The 15,663-nt window shown below is 45.5% G+C and overlaps 1 protein-coding gene across 1 annotated transcript; it reads left to right on the top strand.

Moving 5' to 3' along the window:
- Positions 1–907: 907 nt before the first annotated feature.
- On the top strand, positions 908–2,767 carry LOC135565223 (leucine-rich repeat-containing protein 4C-like). The gene has a single exon (XM_065011287.1). It carries the CDS (start codon positions 908–910, stop codon positions 2,765–2,767), a length of 1,860 nt encoding a protein of 619 aa, XP_064867359.1.
- Positions 2,768–15,663: the final 12,896 nt, after the last annotated feature.

Consider the following 15,663-nt stretch of genomic DNA (forward strand, 5'->3'; position numbering starts at 1 on the left):
TGAATACTTATATGAATACTTATAATATATATGAATACTTATATTATATATGAATACTTATATTATGTATGAATACTTATATGAATACTTATATTATATATGAATACTTATATGAATACTTATATTATATATGAATACTTATATTATATATGAATACTTATATGAATACTTATATTATATATGATTACTTATATGAATACTTATATTATATATGAATACTTATATTATATATGAATACTTATATGAATACTTATATTATATATGAATACTTATATTATATATGAATACTTATATTATATATGATTACTTATATGAATACTTACAAGGAATTTCTGTTATTTTATTTTTATACATTTGCAAAAATGTCTTAAAACCTGTTTTTGGATTGTTGTTTAGGGTATTGTGTTTAGATTGAGGAGGAAAAAATATAATTGAATCCATTTTAGAATAAGGCTGTAACGTAACAAAATGTGGAAAAAGGGAAGGGGTCTGAATACTTTCCGAATGCACCGTTTGTTGTTCTATCAGAATAATATTAGACATTGTTTCAACACCAGTACCATCTCTGTTGTTGACTTATTTCTAAACTGGTAGACACATCCTCCTCTAAAAACACTTATTGTGAGAAGTGAAATTCATCTACGTTTTGAGACTGAAAAACTACATTTCACCATCTCTCTTCCTCACGTAGGTCATTATCCCAGGCATGTGCATTGAGCACAGACAGTATGGTGTCCCTTCAATAGATTTTATACACATATAAATAAGTGGCATTACCCATAATTACCTTCTGTTCTGCATCTAGTTTTCTTTGCTTGTCTTATATTGTTCCACAGCCTAATCTGTTGTACTTTTCTCTCTTCTCTTTACAATATTTCAGAGAGGACCACCAGCCACTGAACTATGAATGCTGATCACAATGATCTCCTCCCTCCAGCGCCAGACAATGAGAGATCCTAGGCTGAGGGGGGCTCGGTCCTATCCCCTCTTCGTGCTACTGTTGGCCCTCCAGATCCTGGCGGTGGCCGGCCTGGTGCGTGCCCAGACCTGCCCCTCGGTCTGCTCCTGCAGCAACCAGTTCAGCAAGGTGATCTGCACCCGCCGGAGCCTGCGCGATGTCCCCGACGGCATCTCAACCAACACACGTTACCTGAACCTGCAGGACAACCTCATCCAGGTGATCAAGGTGGACAGCTTCAAGCATCTACGGCACCTGGAAATCCTGCAGCTGAGCAAGAACCACATCCGCAACATCGAGATTGGCGCCTTCAACGGCCTGGCCAGTCTCAACACCCTGGAGCTGTTCGACAACCGTCTCACCACCATCCCCAATGGGGCGTTCGAGTACCTCTCCAAGCTCAAGGAGCTGTGGCTGAGGAACAACCCCATTGAGAGCATCCCGTCGTACGCCTTCAACCGGGTCCCCTCGCTGCGAAGACTGGACCTTGGAGAGCTCAAGCGGCTCTCCTACATCTCAGATGGAGCCTTCCAGGACCTCAGCAACCTGCGCTACCTGAACCTGGGCATGTGCAACCTCAAGGAGATCCCCAACATCCTACCCTTGGTCAGGCTGGAGGAGCTAGAGATGTCAGGGAACCAGATCTCTGTCATAGGGCCTGGCTCTTTCGCAGGGCTGGCGAACTTGCAGAAGTTGTGGATGATGCACGCTCAGATCCAGACCATCGAGAGGAACTCCTTTGACGACCTCCAGTCCCTGGTGGAGCTCAACCTGGCCCACAACAACCTCACCCTGCTGCCCCATGACCTGTTCACCCCCCTGCACCGCCTGGAGAGAGTCCATCTGCACCATAACCCCTGGAACTGTAACTGTGACATCCTGTGGCTTAGCTGGTGGCTGAAGGAGACAGTGCCTGCCAACACCAGCTGCTGTGCCCGCTGCCACACCCCAGCCAGCTACAGGGGTCGCTACATCGGCGAGCTAGAGCACAGCTACTTCCAGTGCGACGTGCCTGTCATCGTGGAGCCGCCGGCGGACCGCAACGTCACAGAGGGCATGGCGGCTGAGCTCAAGTGCAGAACGAGCTCGTTGACCTCGGTCAGCTGGCTCACCCCCAATGGGTCGCTGGTGACCCACGGGGCGTACAAGGTGCGCCTGGCCGTCCTCAACGACGGGACGTTGAACTTCACCACCGTCACCATGCAGGACACGGGGACTTACACCTGCATGGTGAGCAACACGGCGGGAAACATCTCTGCCTCTGCCGTGCTCAACGTCACCTCGGTGGAGAACAGCGGCGTCACCTACTTCACCACAGTCACCGTGGAGACCACAGAGACAGTCGACGACAGCCAGACTCCTGCTCTTCCACCGATTGGCTGGGTATCATCTTCGACCACCAGGGGACCTCCAGTCCAGACCAGGACCACAGAGCGGACCTACACCGTCTCTGTTCTGGACCTGGAGGGGGACCGCGGCTTGGAGGAAGTGATGAAGACCACCAAGATCATCATCGGCTGCTTCGTGGCCATCACGCTCATGGCGGCCGTCTTGCTGGTCATTTTCTACAAGATGAGGAAGCAGAACCACCAGCAGGACCCCGATGGCCCCGCCTCCTCCATGGAGGTCATCACAGTGGAGGAGGAGCTTGCCGGTGTCGCTGCCATGGAGACCCACTTACACCTGCCCCCATTGGAGCATTACAACCATTACAACACTTACAGGAGCACCTACCACCACTCCCACACACAGGAACCTTTACTGATTCAAGCCAGCTCAAAAGACAATGTGCAAGAGACCCAAATTTGATTGAGATTCATTAGAGGAATCCGATATCAGCTGTCTCATACAGGAAGTATCATGGACAGAATGGTAAGGGTTAGCAAGGGAATGACTTGACACTGACTTGACTGATGATGTTAACGATCAAATGGATCAACATCTTTCAAAATGGATGTTCTATTTGAAAAAGTGTCTTTACAAAACAGAAATTATTTATTTAAAAAATATATGTCTAGTGGCTAAATCAAGAAAAACAAATCTGAATGAGCTTTTTAGCTCCAATTTTTATTTCACCTCTGTGTGATGTTGGGGGAAGAATGGTTCACTGCAAACTCATCTACTCAAATGAATTCTCTACATTCAAACCATGTTCGGATCGTTTCCAAATATGAGTGCAGCAACAGAATAGATTAACAAAGCTTCCATTTGACGATAGGGCCATTTCAGATGAAAATATAATACTGCCTTGTTTGAGAATTTTTATCAAAATGTTTGAAGGTCATTATAATATCCCAGATGCCCTGGTGTTTCCTTATTCCTTTGGATATATTCACAGCCCTCGAATATTATCACAGCTACATTACATAAAACTGATGAAGAGGGAGGATCGTCGTATTACACTGTACCCTTCGTGTCACTCAAATTAGATGAGATACAGATGTCCCCATGACTTGGCTGTTAATGAAATGAGCAGTGAGGCCAACATGCCTCGGGAACCAGACGGCCAAATAACTGAACATGCATTTTCCCAGCTCCTAATCAACAACTATACATCCTTCACTTAAATTAAGATGAAGGCTTCCCTCCCTCCCTCCCTCCCTCCCTCCCTCCCTCCCTCCCTCCCTCCCTCCCTCCCTCCCCTGTCCTATCACACTCTCGCTCTCTTCCCTCCCTCCCTCCCTCCCTCCCTCCCTCCCTCCCTCCCCTGTCCTATCACACTCTCGCTCTCTTCCTCCCTCCCTCCCTCCCTCCCTCCCTCCCCTGTCCTATCACACTCGCTCTCTTCTCTCTCTCCCTCCTCTCACGCTGTATCTCTTTCACTCTATCACTCCCCCCCTCCTAACCCACCTCTCTCTCTCTCTCTCGCTCTCATTTTTCCAACCCCTCTCCTTCACCTCTCATCCTACTCTCCGTCCCCCTTTCTCCTTTGCTCATCCTCCTCTCTTACACTCTCCCTCTCTCTCTCCTCTCTCTCTCTCTCTTCCTCTGGCACATTCGTCTCTCCTCTCGACATATCTCATTTGTCTCTCTTTAGACATGGAGGTAATGGCAGTGCAGCAGAAGATGTGGGAGAATGAAGGGGAGGCTCCACGGCCCTACAGTAATGTGTTAATGATCTAGATCAGCAGCACTGTCGCGTTACCTTGGTATCACCCCAGGGTCACAGACGCTCGGGGGCTGATAGCCCGTCTGTTAGAGGCTAACCGTCTGTACTGTCAGTCTGTAGTAAACAGGGAGGTGTAATTGCTCATTAAACTGCATCAGCAGTCCATTGGTAGGCTTCTAGATGAGCTAGAGGAGAAGTTGATACAGTAAGCAGCTTGAAAACTCCAACCCGTATCCCTTTACACAGCAGCTAATGGAGGAGCTAGTCTTCTGATTTCTGAGAGGCTCCTACTCTGATCTTCTCGGCCATGTTTGTCAGGGAAAATACACAACCCAAGGCCTTTTGGTGGCGCCTCTCTCATCGTTCATTTATCACAACACCGCCTTGTCCTTTCTCTACTCTGTTTACACGGCGCATTTCATTTGGTAGTTGAGTGAAGGAGGGAGGGAATGAGGAAAGGAGGGAGGGGTTTTGGCCCATGATGGCCATAGGGGCAGATATTGAAGATGTGACGCAATAGCAGTGAAAAACAGATAAGGAATGAGGAGCGCAGAAATAGCCGAAGGACAGTCGCCATGGAAACACGGACCTTGTGCGGAGCGTGAGGAGGAGCAGATATGCCAGGGCTGTTGTCCCGGAGCTAACAACTGCCGCTTAACTTTACAATACAATTCCCCCAAAATCCACTGTTAGATTGCAGGCTAAAGTGTCTCGGTGAATTCCAGGGGCAGGGAGTTATGTTTCAGTTGTATCCACTAAGTTAACACAACTGTGTTGACGGAGAGAATGTTTGGTATGACAGGCAGCCCTTTACCAAAGTGGCTACTTAGGGACACATTTGGTTTGCATCAAAGCAGGGCACAGCCAGCTGTCATTAGCTGACATACAGTAAGCGGCCACGACTGCTTGTGTCATGCTTATGACAATACGAAGATAAAGAAAGTCTCACACTCCATATTATGCTCCCGACAACTGAATGGGTAAACGTGACCTTTTCAATATCAGGTGGTGCTGTGGCTCAGGCACTAGAGCATGGCGCTCGCAACACACCAAGGTTCTAAGTTTGATTCTCGCTGGTGCCACCCATATGTCAAATGTATGCAAGTCCCTCTGGGTAAAAGTGTCTGCTAAACGGCATAGATCACTATTGTGTTAGTATCTCCAACTGGCATCCAAATAGACTGAATTGACTCAATACGGACATTAGTGCTCAGTGTGAAAGTCATAGGCATTTGAGTTATGGGTATATGAGCCTGTTGTTTAGTATGTACTGAGCATTACGCCAGTTGTTCATAATAAAGAAATTGCATATACAGAAGCATTCATTCACTTAAGCATCCATATTCATAAAACATGTATCTCTGACAAGTCCATTCTGATCTATTCACTGGTTATGTCTGTATATAACTTGTTGCTTGGGCTCGTCAAACAGCACATGGACACAGCAGCAGTAGCTTCTGTACTGGTCCGGTCCAGTCTCACATGCAGGGGATGTTCATATCATCTATAGCCAAGGTTGACCATTCTTTCCCCTTCTAGTGATTCCTTTTCAATGCTTTCAATTCCTTTTCAATGCTTTCAATTCCTTTTCAATGCTTTAGGTGGCTGAATGCTTGACCTTTGACAGTATAGTCTACAGCCAATAAGGCTGTGAGAGATTCATTTCTATGTGGAGCTGGTGATTGGTTTATTGTGTGTTGTTCTGCCAACTGTCCATCCATGGGAGGTTACTGTATTGGGGTTTTTGTCCCTTCTCTCACTTTCTGAGACAATGCTCCTCAAGTGGTACATTTATACGAGACGTATTTTCAAAATAACATGCAAAAAAAAAAAAGATTTTCACATCAAAATTTTACATGTGCTTATGGATTCAAATGTAAAAGAGAGAGAATGTGAGAGACTGAGGAGTCAAACGGACATCTCCGTTAGCCTCCTTCCCATACCTCTCAAGGAATACAGCGTACATTTATTGATACCAGAGATTGTAGTTCATACCCAAACACCAATAAAACATGGCTGTTTTTCCAGTATCTTGTGCAGTGCTTTTCATCGTATGCTGCACTGTAAAGGAAAGTGTATCCTGTTGCTACCTCACATTCCCACCAAGATGCATGAATGTAGGAACAGACTGGAAACTGTACTGTGGGAGGCATTCAGCCGCTTCGATGGGAAATGATTCTGTATTGTCAGAAATCGACACAGCAGTACAGCTTTCATCAGGGTACGTGTTGTGTATTGTTAAACCACCCGGCTGAAGGCTGTGATGCAGAAAGACAAAATATTTTCTATTGAACTTCCATTGTCCTTCAAGAGGGGCTGAATATGTGTCACACACACCCATGATATGCCTTGACACAAGCAAATCAGCTTCTCTCTCTCTATCTTTCTCTCTTCACTCTCACACACACACACACACACACACACACACACACACACACACACACACACACACACACACACACACACAAACACTAATTTTTAATTTGCAGCTCCTTGAATTTGGTCGATTTATAGTGGGAGCGTGCTGATGCAGAATTTAATTAGAGAAAAATGAATTGGAAAGAATAATTCCTCGCACCGGAGGAGCTTGTTTTATGAGGTCACAGGAAGGATGCAGATCGTATTAATAGAAAGAGGAAGTGCTCTTTTGACAGTGTTGCCAAATATAGACTCTTTCACTCCCTCCATTGGCTAATTCTTCTCCATCTGAGAGGCACATTCTCCTGTAACTGGCTGACTATGTCTTCACTCTGCCACACTATATAATACTTCTCCATCTGAGAGACACATTCTCCTGTAACTGGCTGACTATGTCTTCACTCTGTCACACTATAGAATACTTCTCCATCTGAGAGGCACATTCTCCTGTAACTGGCTGACTATGTCTTCACTCTGCCACACTATAGAATACTTCTCCATCTGAGAGGCACATTCTCCTGTAACTGGCTGACTATGTCTTCACTCTGTCACACTATAGAATACTTCTCCATCTGAGAGGCACATTCTCCTGTAACTGGCTGACTATGTCTTCACTCTGCCACACTATAGAATACTTCTCCATCTGAGAGGCACATTCTCCTGTAACTGGCTGACTATGTCTTCACTCTGTCACACTATAGAATACTTCTCCATCTGAGAGGCACATTCTCCTGTAACTGGCTGACTATGTCTTCACTCTGTCACACTATAGAATACTTCTCCATCTGAGAGGCACATTCTCCTGTAACTGGCTGACTATGTCTTCACTCTGCCACACTATAGAATACTTCTCCATCTGAGAGGCACATTCTCCTGTAACTGGCTGACTATGTCTTCACTCTGTCACACTATAGAATACTTCTCCATCTGAGAGGCACATTCTCCTGTAACTGGCTGACTATGTCTTCACTCTGCCACACTATAGAATACTTCTCCATCTGAGAGGCACATTCTCCTGTAACTGGCTGACTATGTCTTCACTCTGCCACACTATAGAATACTTCTCCATCTGAGAGACACAGTCAGCCAGTTACAGGAGAATATGTCTTCACTCTGCCACACTATAGAATACTTCTCCATCTGAGAGACACATTCTCCTGTAACTGGCTGACTATGTCTTCACTCTGTCACACTATAGAATACTTCTCCATCTGAGAGGCACATTCTCCTGTAACTGGCTGACTATGTCTTCACTCTGTCACACTATAGAATACTTCTCCATCTGAGAGGCACATTCTCCTGTAACTGGCTGACTATGTCCTCACTCTGTCACACTATAGAATACTTCTCCATCTGAGAGGCACATTCTCCTGTAACTGGCTGACTATGTCTTCACTCTGTCACACTATAGAATACTTCTCCATCTGAGAGGCACATTCTCCTGTAACTGGCTGACTATGTCTTCACTCTGTCACACTATAGAATACTTCTCCATCTGAGAGGCACATTCTCCTGTAACTGGCTGACTATGTCTTCACTCTGTCACACTATAGAATACTTCTCCATCTGAGAGGCACATTCTCCTGTAACTGGCTGACTATGTCTTCACTCTGTCACACTATAGAATACTTCTCCATCTGAGAGGCACATTCTCCTGTAACTGGCTGACTATGTCTTCACTCTGTCACACTATAGAATACTTCTCCATCTGAGAGGCACATTCTCCTGTAACTGGCTGACTATGTCTTCACTCTGCCACACTATAGAATACTTCTCCATCTGAGAGGCACATTCTCCTGTAACTGGCTGACTATGTCTTCACTCTGTCACACTATAGAATACTTCTCCATCTGAGAGGCACATTCTCCTGTAACTGGCTGACTATGTCTTCACTCTGTCACACTATAGAATACTTCTCCATCTGAGAGGCACATTCTCCTGTAACTGGCTGACTATGTCTTCACTCTGCCACACTATAGAATACTTCTCCATCTGAGAGGCACATTCTCCTGTAACTGGCTGACTATGTCTTCACTCTGTCACACTATAGAATACTTCTCCATCTGAGAGGCACATTCTCCTGTAACTGGCTGACTATGTCTTCACTCTGCCACACTATAGAATACTTCTCCATCTGAGAGGCACATTCTCCTGTAACTGGCTGACTATGTCTTCACTCTGCCACACTATAGAATACTTCTCCATCTGAGAGACACAGTCAGCCAGTTACAGGAGAATATGTCTTCACTCTGCCACACTATAGAATACTTCTCCATCTGAGAGACACATTCTCCTGTAACTGGCTGACTATGTCTTCACTCTGTCACACTATAGAATACTTCTCCATCTGAGAGGCACATTCTCCTGTAACTGGCTGACTATGTCTTCACTCTGTCACACTATAGAATACTTCTCCATCTGAGAGGCACATTCTCCTGTAACTGGCTGACTATGTCCTCACTCTGTCACACTATAGAATACTTCTCCATCTGAGAGGCACATTCTCCTGTAACTGGCTGACTATGTCTTCACTCTGTCACACTATAGAATACTTCTCCATCTGAGAGGCACATTCTCCTGTAACTGGCTGACTATGTCTTCACTCTGTCACACTATAGAATACTTCTCCATCTGAGAGGCACATTCTCCTGTAACTGGCTGACTATGTCTTCACTCTGTCACACTATAGAATACTTCTCCATCTGAGAGACACATTCTCCTGTAACTGGCTGACTATGTCTTCACTCTGTCACACTATAGAATACTTCTCCATCTGAGAGGCACATTCTCCTGTAACTGGCTGACTATGTCTTCACTCTGTCACACTATAGAATACTTCTCCATCTGAGAGGCACATTCTCCTGTAACTGGCTGACTATGTCTTCACTCTGCCACACTATAGAATACTTCTCCATCTGAGAGGCACATTCTCCTGTAACTGGCTGACTATGTCTTCACTCTGTCACACTATAGAATACTTCTCCATCTGAGAGGCACATTCTCCTGTAACTGGCTGACTATGTCTTCACTCTGTCACACTATAGAATACTTCTCCATCTGAGAGGCACATTCTCCTGTAACTGGCTGACTATGTCTTCACTCTGTCACACTATAGAATACTTCTCCATCTGAGAGGCACATTCTCCTGTAACTGGCTGACTATGTCTTCACTCTGTCACACTATAGAATACTTCTCCATCTGAGAGGCACATTCTCCTGTAACTGGCTGACTATGTCTTCACTCTGTCACACTATAGAATACTTCTCCATCTGAGAGGCACATTCTCCTGTAACTGGCTGACTATGTCTTCACTCTGTCACACTATAGAATACTTCTCCATCTGAGAGGCACATTCTCCTGTAACTGGCTGACTATGTCTTCACTCTGTCACACTATAGAATACTTCTCCATCTGAGAGACACATTCTCCTGTAACTGGCTGACTATGTCTTCACTCTGCCACACTATAGAATACTTCTCCATCTGAGAGGCACATTCTCCTGTAACTGGCTGACTATGTCTTCACTCTGTCACACTATAGAATACTTCTCCATCTGAGAGGCACATTCTCCTGTAACTGGCTGACTATGTCTTCACTCTGCCACACTATAGAATACTTCTCCATCTGAGAGGCACATTCTCCTGTAACTGGCTGACTATGTCTTCACTCTGCCACACTATAGAATACTTCTCCATCTGAGAGGCACATTCTCCTGTAACTGGCTGACTATGTCTTCACTCTGTCACACTATAGAATACTTCTCCATCTGAGAGGCACATTCTCCTGTAACTGGCTGACTATGTCTTCACTCTGCCACACTATAGAATACTTCTCCGCTGTGTTATATTTATGCACATACACTTCGGCATCACACAGTTTTACTACAGGTCTGATGTGCTGCCGCTTTGATTAGGGTGAGTATTGGTAAAGTGGGATACTTTCTGAAAATGTGCTTTCTGGGAAACACATTTGGTAATAAGACACTGAATATCCTTTCTTAGTCTTTTTCAAAACCTTAAAAGGTCCTGCACAGTCATCTTATTTCCAAGTTAAAATAGCCTTTGAATGACCAAAACATCCACCATAATAATTGTAGGCTATTAAAATGCTTAGAACTGAAGAAATTCTACCTTTTATCTCATCGCCAGCTATTAGAAAGCCTGAAAGAACAGGCTGAGTGGGCGGGGATCTTACATTCATGAGCTTGCCTTGACTGACAGCTATTTTAAACACCCGTGTGGTCGTTGCCAGGTAACAAGGTAAACAATGGACCACATGTCATTGATGACAAGTTAGACAATGGGCCATGTCATTCCAAGCTGAAAAAGGTACGCCTCAACCCATTTCCTCTGCTAAATGCTCTCATGGTCAACAGAGCTGATCATGGCCTGTTGGATGTCAGAGAAAACAACAACAACACAACTGTATTTCTGTCGTTGTGTAACTAATTACGCAATACAGTTGACTGATACACTTCTGCTCAAGACTGAGTAAAACTTGAGTCACCTTAGAAGCTTAGACAATGCCAGAATGTACTGGACCTGGTGCCTCTGCATTAGCAATGACAATATGTTCACAGCTGTATGTATTGATCATACATTTATTTGATCATTTACAATATACCAGCATAGTCAGAATATTGATCAACATGAACAGTCATGAGAAATGAAGGTGAGAAATAATGGTGAGACATCAATTTACACCCCAAATATATTAGAGCCATAAGCCTAATATAGGCACCCGGCCACCATCTGGTGTGCAGGACACTCTGATATGTACAATTGGTAACACTCACCTCCCGTCCGAATGCTGAAAAAAACAGTACAAAGTAACAACGTGATGTCATATCATGGAAAAGTGAATTACTTAGTCTAGGAAACGCAACCAACTACAGAGAACATAATTATACAGTCGTGGCCAAAAGTTTTGAGAATGACACAAATATTACATTTTCACCAAGTCTGCTGCCTCAGTTTGTATGATGGCAATTTACATATACTCCAGAATGTTATGAAGAGTGATCAGATGAATTGCAATTAATTGCAAAGTCCCTATTTGCCATGCAAATTAACTGAATGCCCCAAAAACATTTCCACTGCATTTCAGCCCTGCCACAAAAGGACCAGCTGACATCATGTCAGTGATTCACTTGTTGACACAGGTGTGAGTGTTGACGAGGACAAGGTTGGAGATCACTCTGTCATGCTGTTTGAGTTCAAATAACAGACTGGAAGCTTCAAAAGGAGGGTGGTGCTTGGAAACTTTTCTTCCTCTGTCAACCATGGTTACCTGCAAGGAAACACGTGCCATCATCATTGCTTTGCACAAAAAGGGTTTCACAGGCAAGGATATTACTGTCACTAAGATTGCACCTAAATCAACCATGTATCGGATCATCAAGAACTTCAAGGAGAGCGGTTCAATTGTTGTGAAGAAGGCTTCAGGGCTTCAGGGCACCCAAGAAAGTCCAGCAAGTGCCAGGACCGTCTCCTAAAGTTGTGGGATCGGTGCACCACCAGTACAGAGTTTTCTCAGGAATGGCAGCAGGCAGGTGTGAGTGCATCTGCATGCACAGTGAGGCAAAGACCTTTGGAGGATGGCCTGGTGTCAAGAAGGGCAGCAAAGAAGCCACTTCTCTCCAGAAAAAACATCAGGGACAGACTGATATTCTGCAAAAGGTACAGGGATTGGACTGCTGAGGACTGGGGTAAAGTCATTTTCTCTGATGAATCCCCTTTCCAATTGTTTGGGACATCCGGAAAAAAGCTTGTCCGGAGAAGACAAGGTGAACGCTACCATCAGTCCTGTGTCATGCTAACAGTAAAGCACCCTGAGACCATTCATGTGTGGGGTTGCTTCTCAGCCAAGGGAGTGGGGTCACTCACAATTTTGCCTAAGAACACAGCCATGAATAAAGAATGGTACCAACACATCCTCCGAGAGCAACTTCTCCCAACCATCCAGGACCAGTTTGGTGATGAACAATGCCTTTTCCAGCATGATGGAGCACCTTGCCATAAGGCAAAAGTGATAACTAAGTGGCTCGGGGAACAAAACATTGATATTTTGGGTCCATGGCCAGGAAACTCCCCCAGACCTTGGAACACAGGAGTGATGGTTGCAGATAATGGGCCTCTGTAAGCCTATGTAGATATTCCATAAACAATCAGCCGTTTCCAGCTACAATAGTCATTTACAACATTAACAATGTCTACACTGTATTTCTGATCAATTTCACATTATTTTAATGGACAAAAAAATGTGCTTTTCTTTCGACAACAAGGACATTTCTTAGTGAACCCAAACTTTTGAACGCTTTCGTGTGCATTTCCATTTTAGCAGACACTCTTATCCAAAGTGACCTGTAGTCAGTGCATTCAACTAAGGTAGATAAACAACAACATATCACAGTCACAGCAAGTCAGACGTTTCTGCAACCATTACTGAGAATGTGGTGGCTGTATGGACCACTTACTAGCATATGTATTTCTGTCATTTATTATTACAGAAATACTTCCTTTTTTAATATTTTTTTATTTGAATTAAATACATTTAAAAATATATAATTATTTTGTAGTTTGTTTTTGATATACTGATCTTTAGGATATTTTGTCATTGTATTTTGTCATTTTTGCCCATCCCACAGCAAGAGAGGAGGTGGACCTATGTACCCCGACTTCAATCAAGCAGGTTTCAGTCACCCACTTGGCTTCGGTCACACACTTGGTTTCAGTCACCCACTTGGCTTCGGTCACACACTTGGTTTCAGTCACCCACTTGGTTTCAGTCACCCACTTGGCTTCCGTCACCCACTTGGCTTCAGTCACCCACTTGGTTTCAGTCACCCACTTGGTTTCAGTCACCCACTTGGTTTCAGTCACCCACTTGGCTTCGGTCACCCACTTGGCTTCGGTCACCCACTTGGCTTCGGTCACACACTTGGTTTCAGTCACCCACTTGGTTTCAGTCACCCACTTGGCTTCCGTCACCCACTTGGCTTCAGTCACCCACTTGGCTTCAGTCACCCACTTGGTTTCAGTCACCCACTTGGTTTCAGTCACCCACTTGGCTTCAGTCACCCACTTGGCTTCAGTCACCCACTTGGTTTCAGTCACCCACTTGGCTTCAGTCACCCACTTGGCTTCAGTCATCCACTTGGCTTCAGTCACCCACTTGGTTTCAGTCACCCACTTGGCTTCAGTCACCCACTTGGCTTCAGTCACCCACTTGGCTTCAGTCACCCACTTGGTTTCAGTCACCCACTTGACTTCGGTCACCCACTTGGCTTCAGTCACCTACTTGGCTTCAGTCACCCACTTGGCTTCAGTCACCCACTTGGCTTCAGTCACCCACTTGGCTTCAGTCACCCACTTGGCTTCAGTCACCTACTTGGCTTCAGTCACCCACTTGGCTTCAGTCACCCACTTGGCTTCAGTCACCCACTTGGCTTCAGTCACCTACTTGGCTTCAGTCACCCACTTGGCTTCAGTCACCCCCAAGATTGAAGTGGGAGACAAATCCAGCTATGGCCTCGTTGCCAGGCCTCTCACACTGGGCAGACAGGAGTCCTAGGATGGACAGGCCAGGCCTCTCACACTGGGCAGACAGGAGTCCTAGGATGGACAGATCAGGCCTCTCTCACTGGGCAGACAGGGGTTCTGGGATGAACAGATCAGACCTCTCTCACTGGGCAGACAGGGGTCCTGGGATGGACAGATCAGGCCTCTCACACTGGGCAGACAGGGGCCCTGGGATGGACAGATCAGGCCTCTCTCACTGGGCAGACAGGGGTCCTGGGATGGACAGACCAGTCCTCTCTCAGTGGGCAGACAGGGGCCCTGGGATGGACAGATCAGGCCTCTCTCACTGGGCAGACAGGGGTCCTGGGATGGACAGTTCAGGCCTCTCTCAGTAGGCAGACAGGGGTCCTGGGATGGACAGACCAGTCCTCTCTCACTGGGCAGACAGGGGTCCTGGGATGAACAGACCAGGCCTCTCTCACTGGGCAGACAGGGTCCTGAGATGGACAGACCAAGCCTCTCTCACTGGGCAGACAGGGGTCCTGGGATGAACAGACCAGGCCTCTCTCACTGGGCAGACAGGGGACCTGAGATGGACAGCTCACACTGTTTCCCCTCATATGGCGCTGGATCCAGGGTGCCTTCGTTGAAGAGGAGATCCTGTCTGAGTAGCCTATAATGTTTTTTTGAAAAGGGAAATGTGTATTTAATTTCCTGTAATTTCCTGTTCTGAGTTATGACAGTACCAATCTGTTGATGTAGTGATCTACACATTCTACAGTGTTTTCTGGTGTTTTTGAAGTACTCAATTTTAAATATGCACTATTTGGTCCTGTGCTTTTTTGTATTTCAATAGTTAGTGAGCCTGAAATGCTCAATTGACGCAGATTTGAAGTGAATAACAATGACATACCATATGTTGAATCTGTCTTCACAGGCTTCACAGCATACCCTCTCTTCTTTGTCTTGGGAAAGTTGATTTTGTATCACAGCATTCCTGCTGTGGTAGTTGCCTGGGAAGCTGTGCAGACAGTAGATGTTGAATGTTCTAAAATGTCTATCATTACTGCTTGATGATAGTGGAAAGATGAAAGGGGATGGAATGTGAAGTGATAATAATCATCATGATGAGCCCCAATGACACAAGCTGCATCTACTGTAAGACAAAAGCCCAAACACAATGGAAAGGCAGAATAGACATTTCAGAGGTAAATTACAAATACAATACACACAGCAACTCCTTTTGTGGACAACATTCCTCCGTGCTAGCTGTGCTCTGGCAGGTCTCAGACTCAACGTAGGGGGCTTAGTGATGGAAGAACAGCCATATAGTGACTATCAGGTGTGTTACAGAAAATGTACCATTCACAAGACAACGCAGCCACATTATGTAACGTTAGGCCCCCCTCTCCCCGATCCCCCCAAAATGTTGGCTACCGTGTCAGACTCATCAAATTCTGATATTATGGTCAGCGCTTGCAAGAGCCACTGTCAGTGAAGGTACAGCATCTGTCTTCATGGATTAGCTTCCTGGCAAGAGCCACTGTCAGTGAAGGTACAGCATCTGTCTTCATGGATTAGCTTCCTGGCAAGAGCCACTGTCAGTGAAGGTACAGCATCTGTCTTCATGGATTAGCTTCCTGGCAAGACCCATCCA

This window comes from Oncorhynchus nerka, linkage group LG27 (assembly GCF_034236695.1).
Source record: "Oncorhynchus nerka isolate Pitt River linkage group LG27, Oner_Uvic_2.0, whole genome shotgun sequence".
NCBI classification, from domain to species: Eukaryota; Metazoa; Chordata; class Actinopteri; order Salmoniformes; family Salmonidae; genus Oncorhynchus; species Oncorhynchus nerka.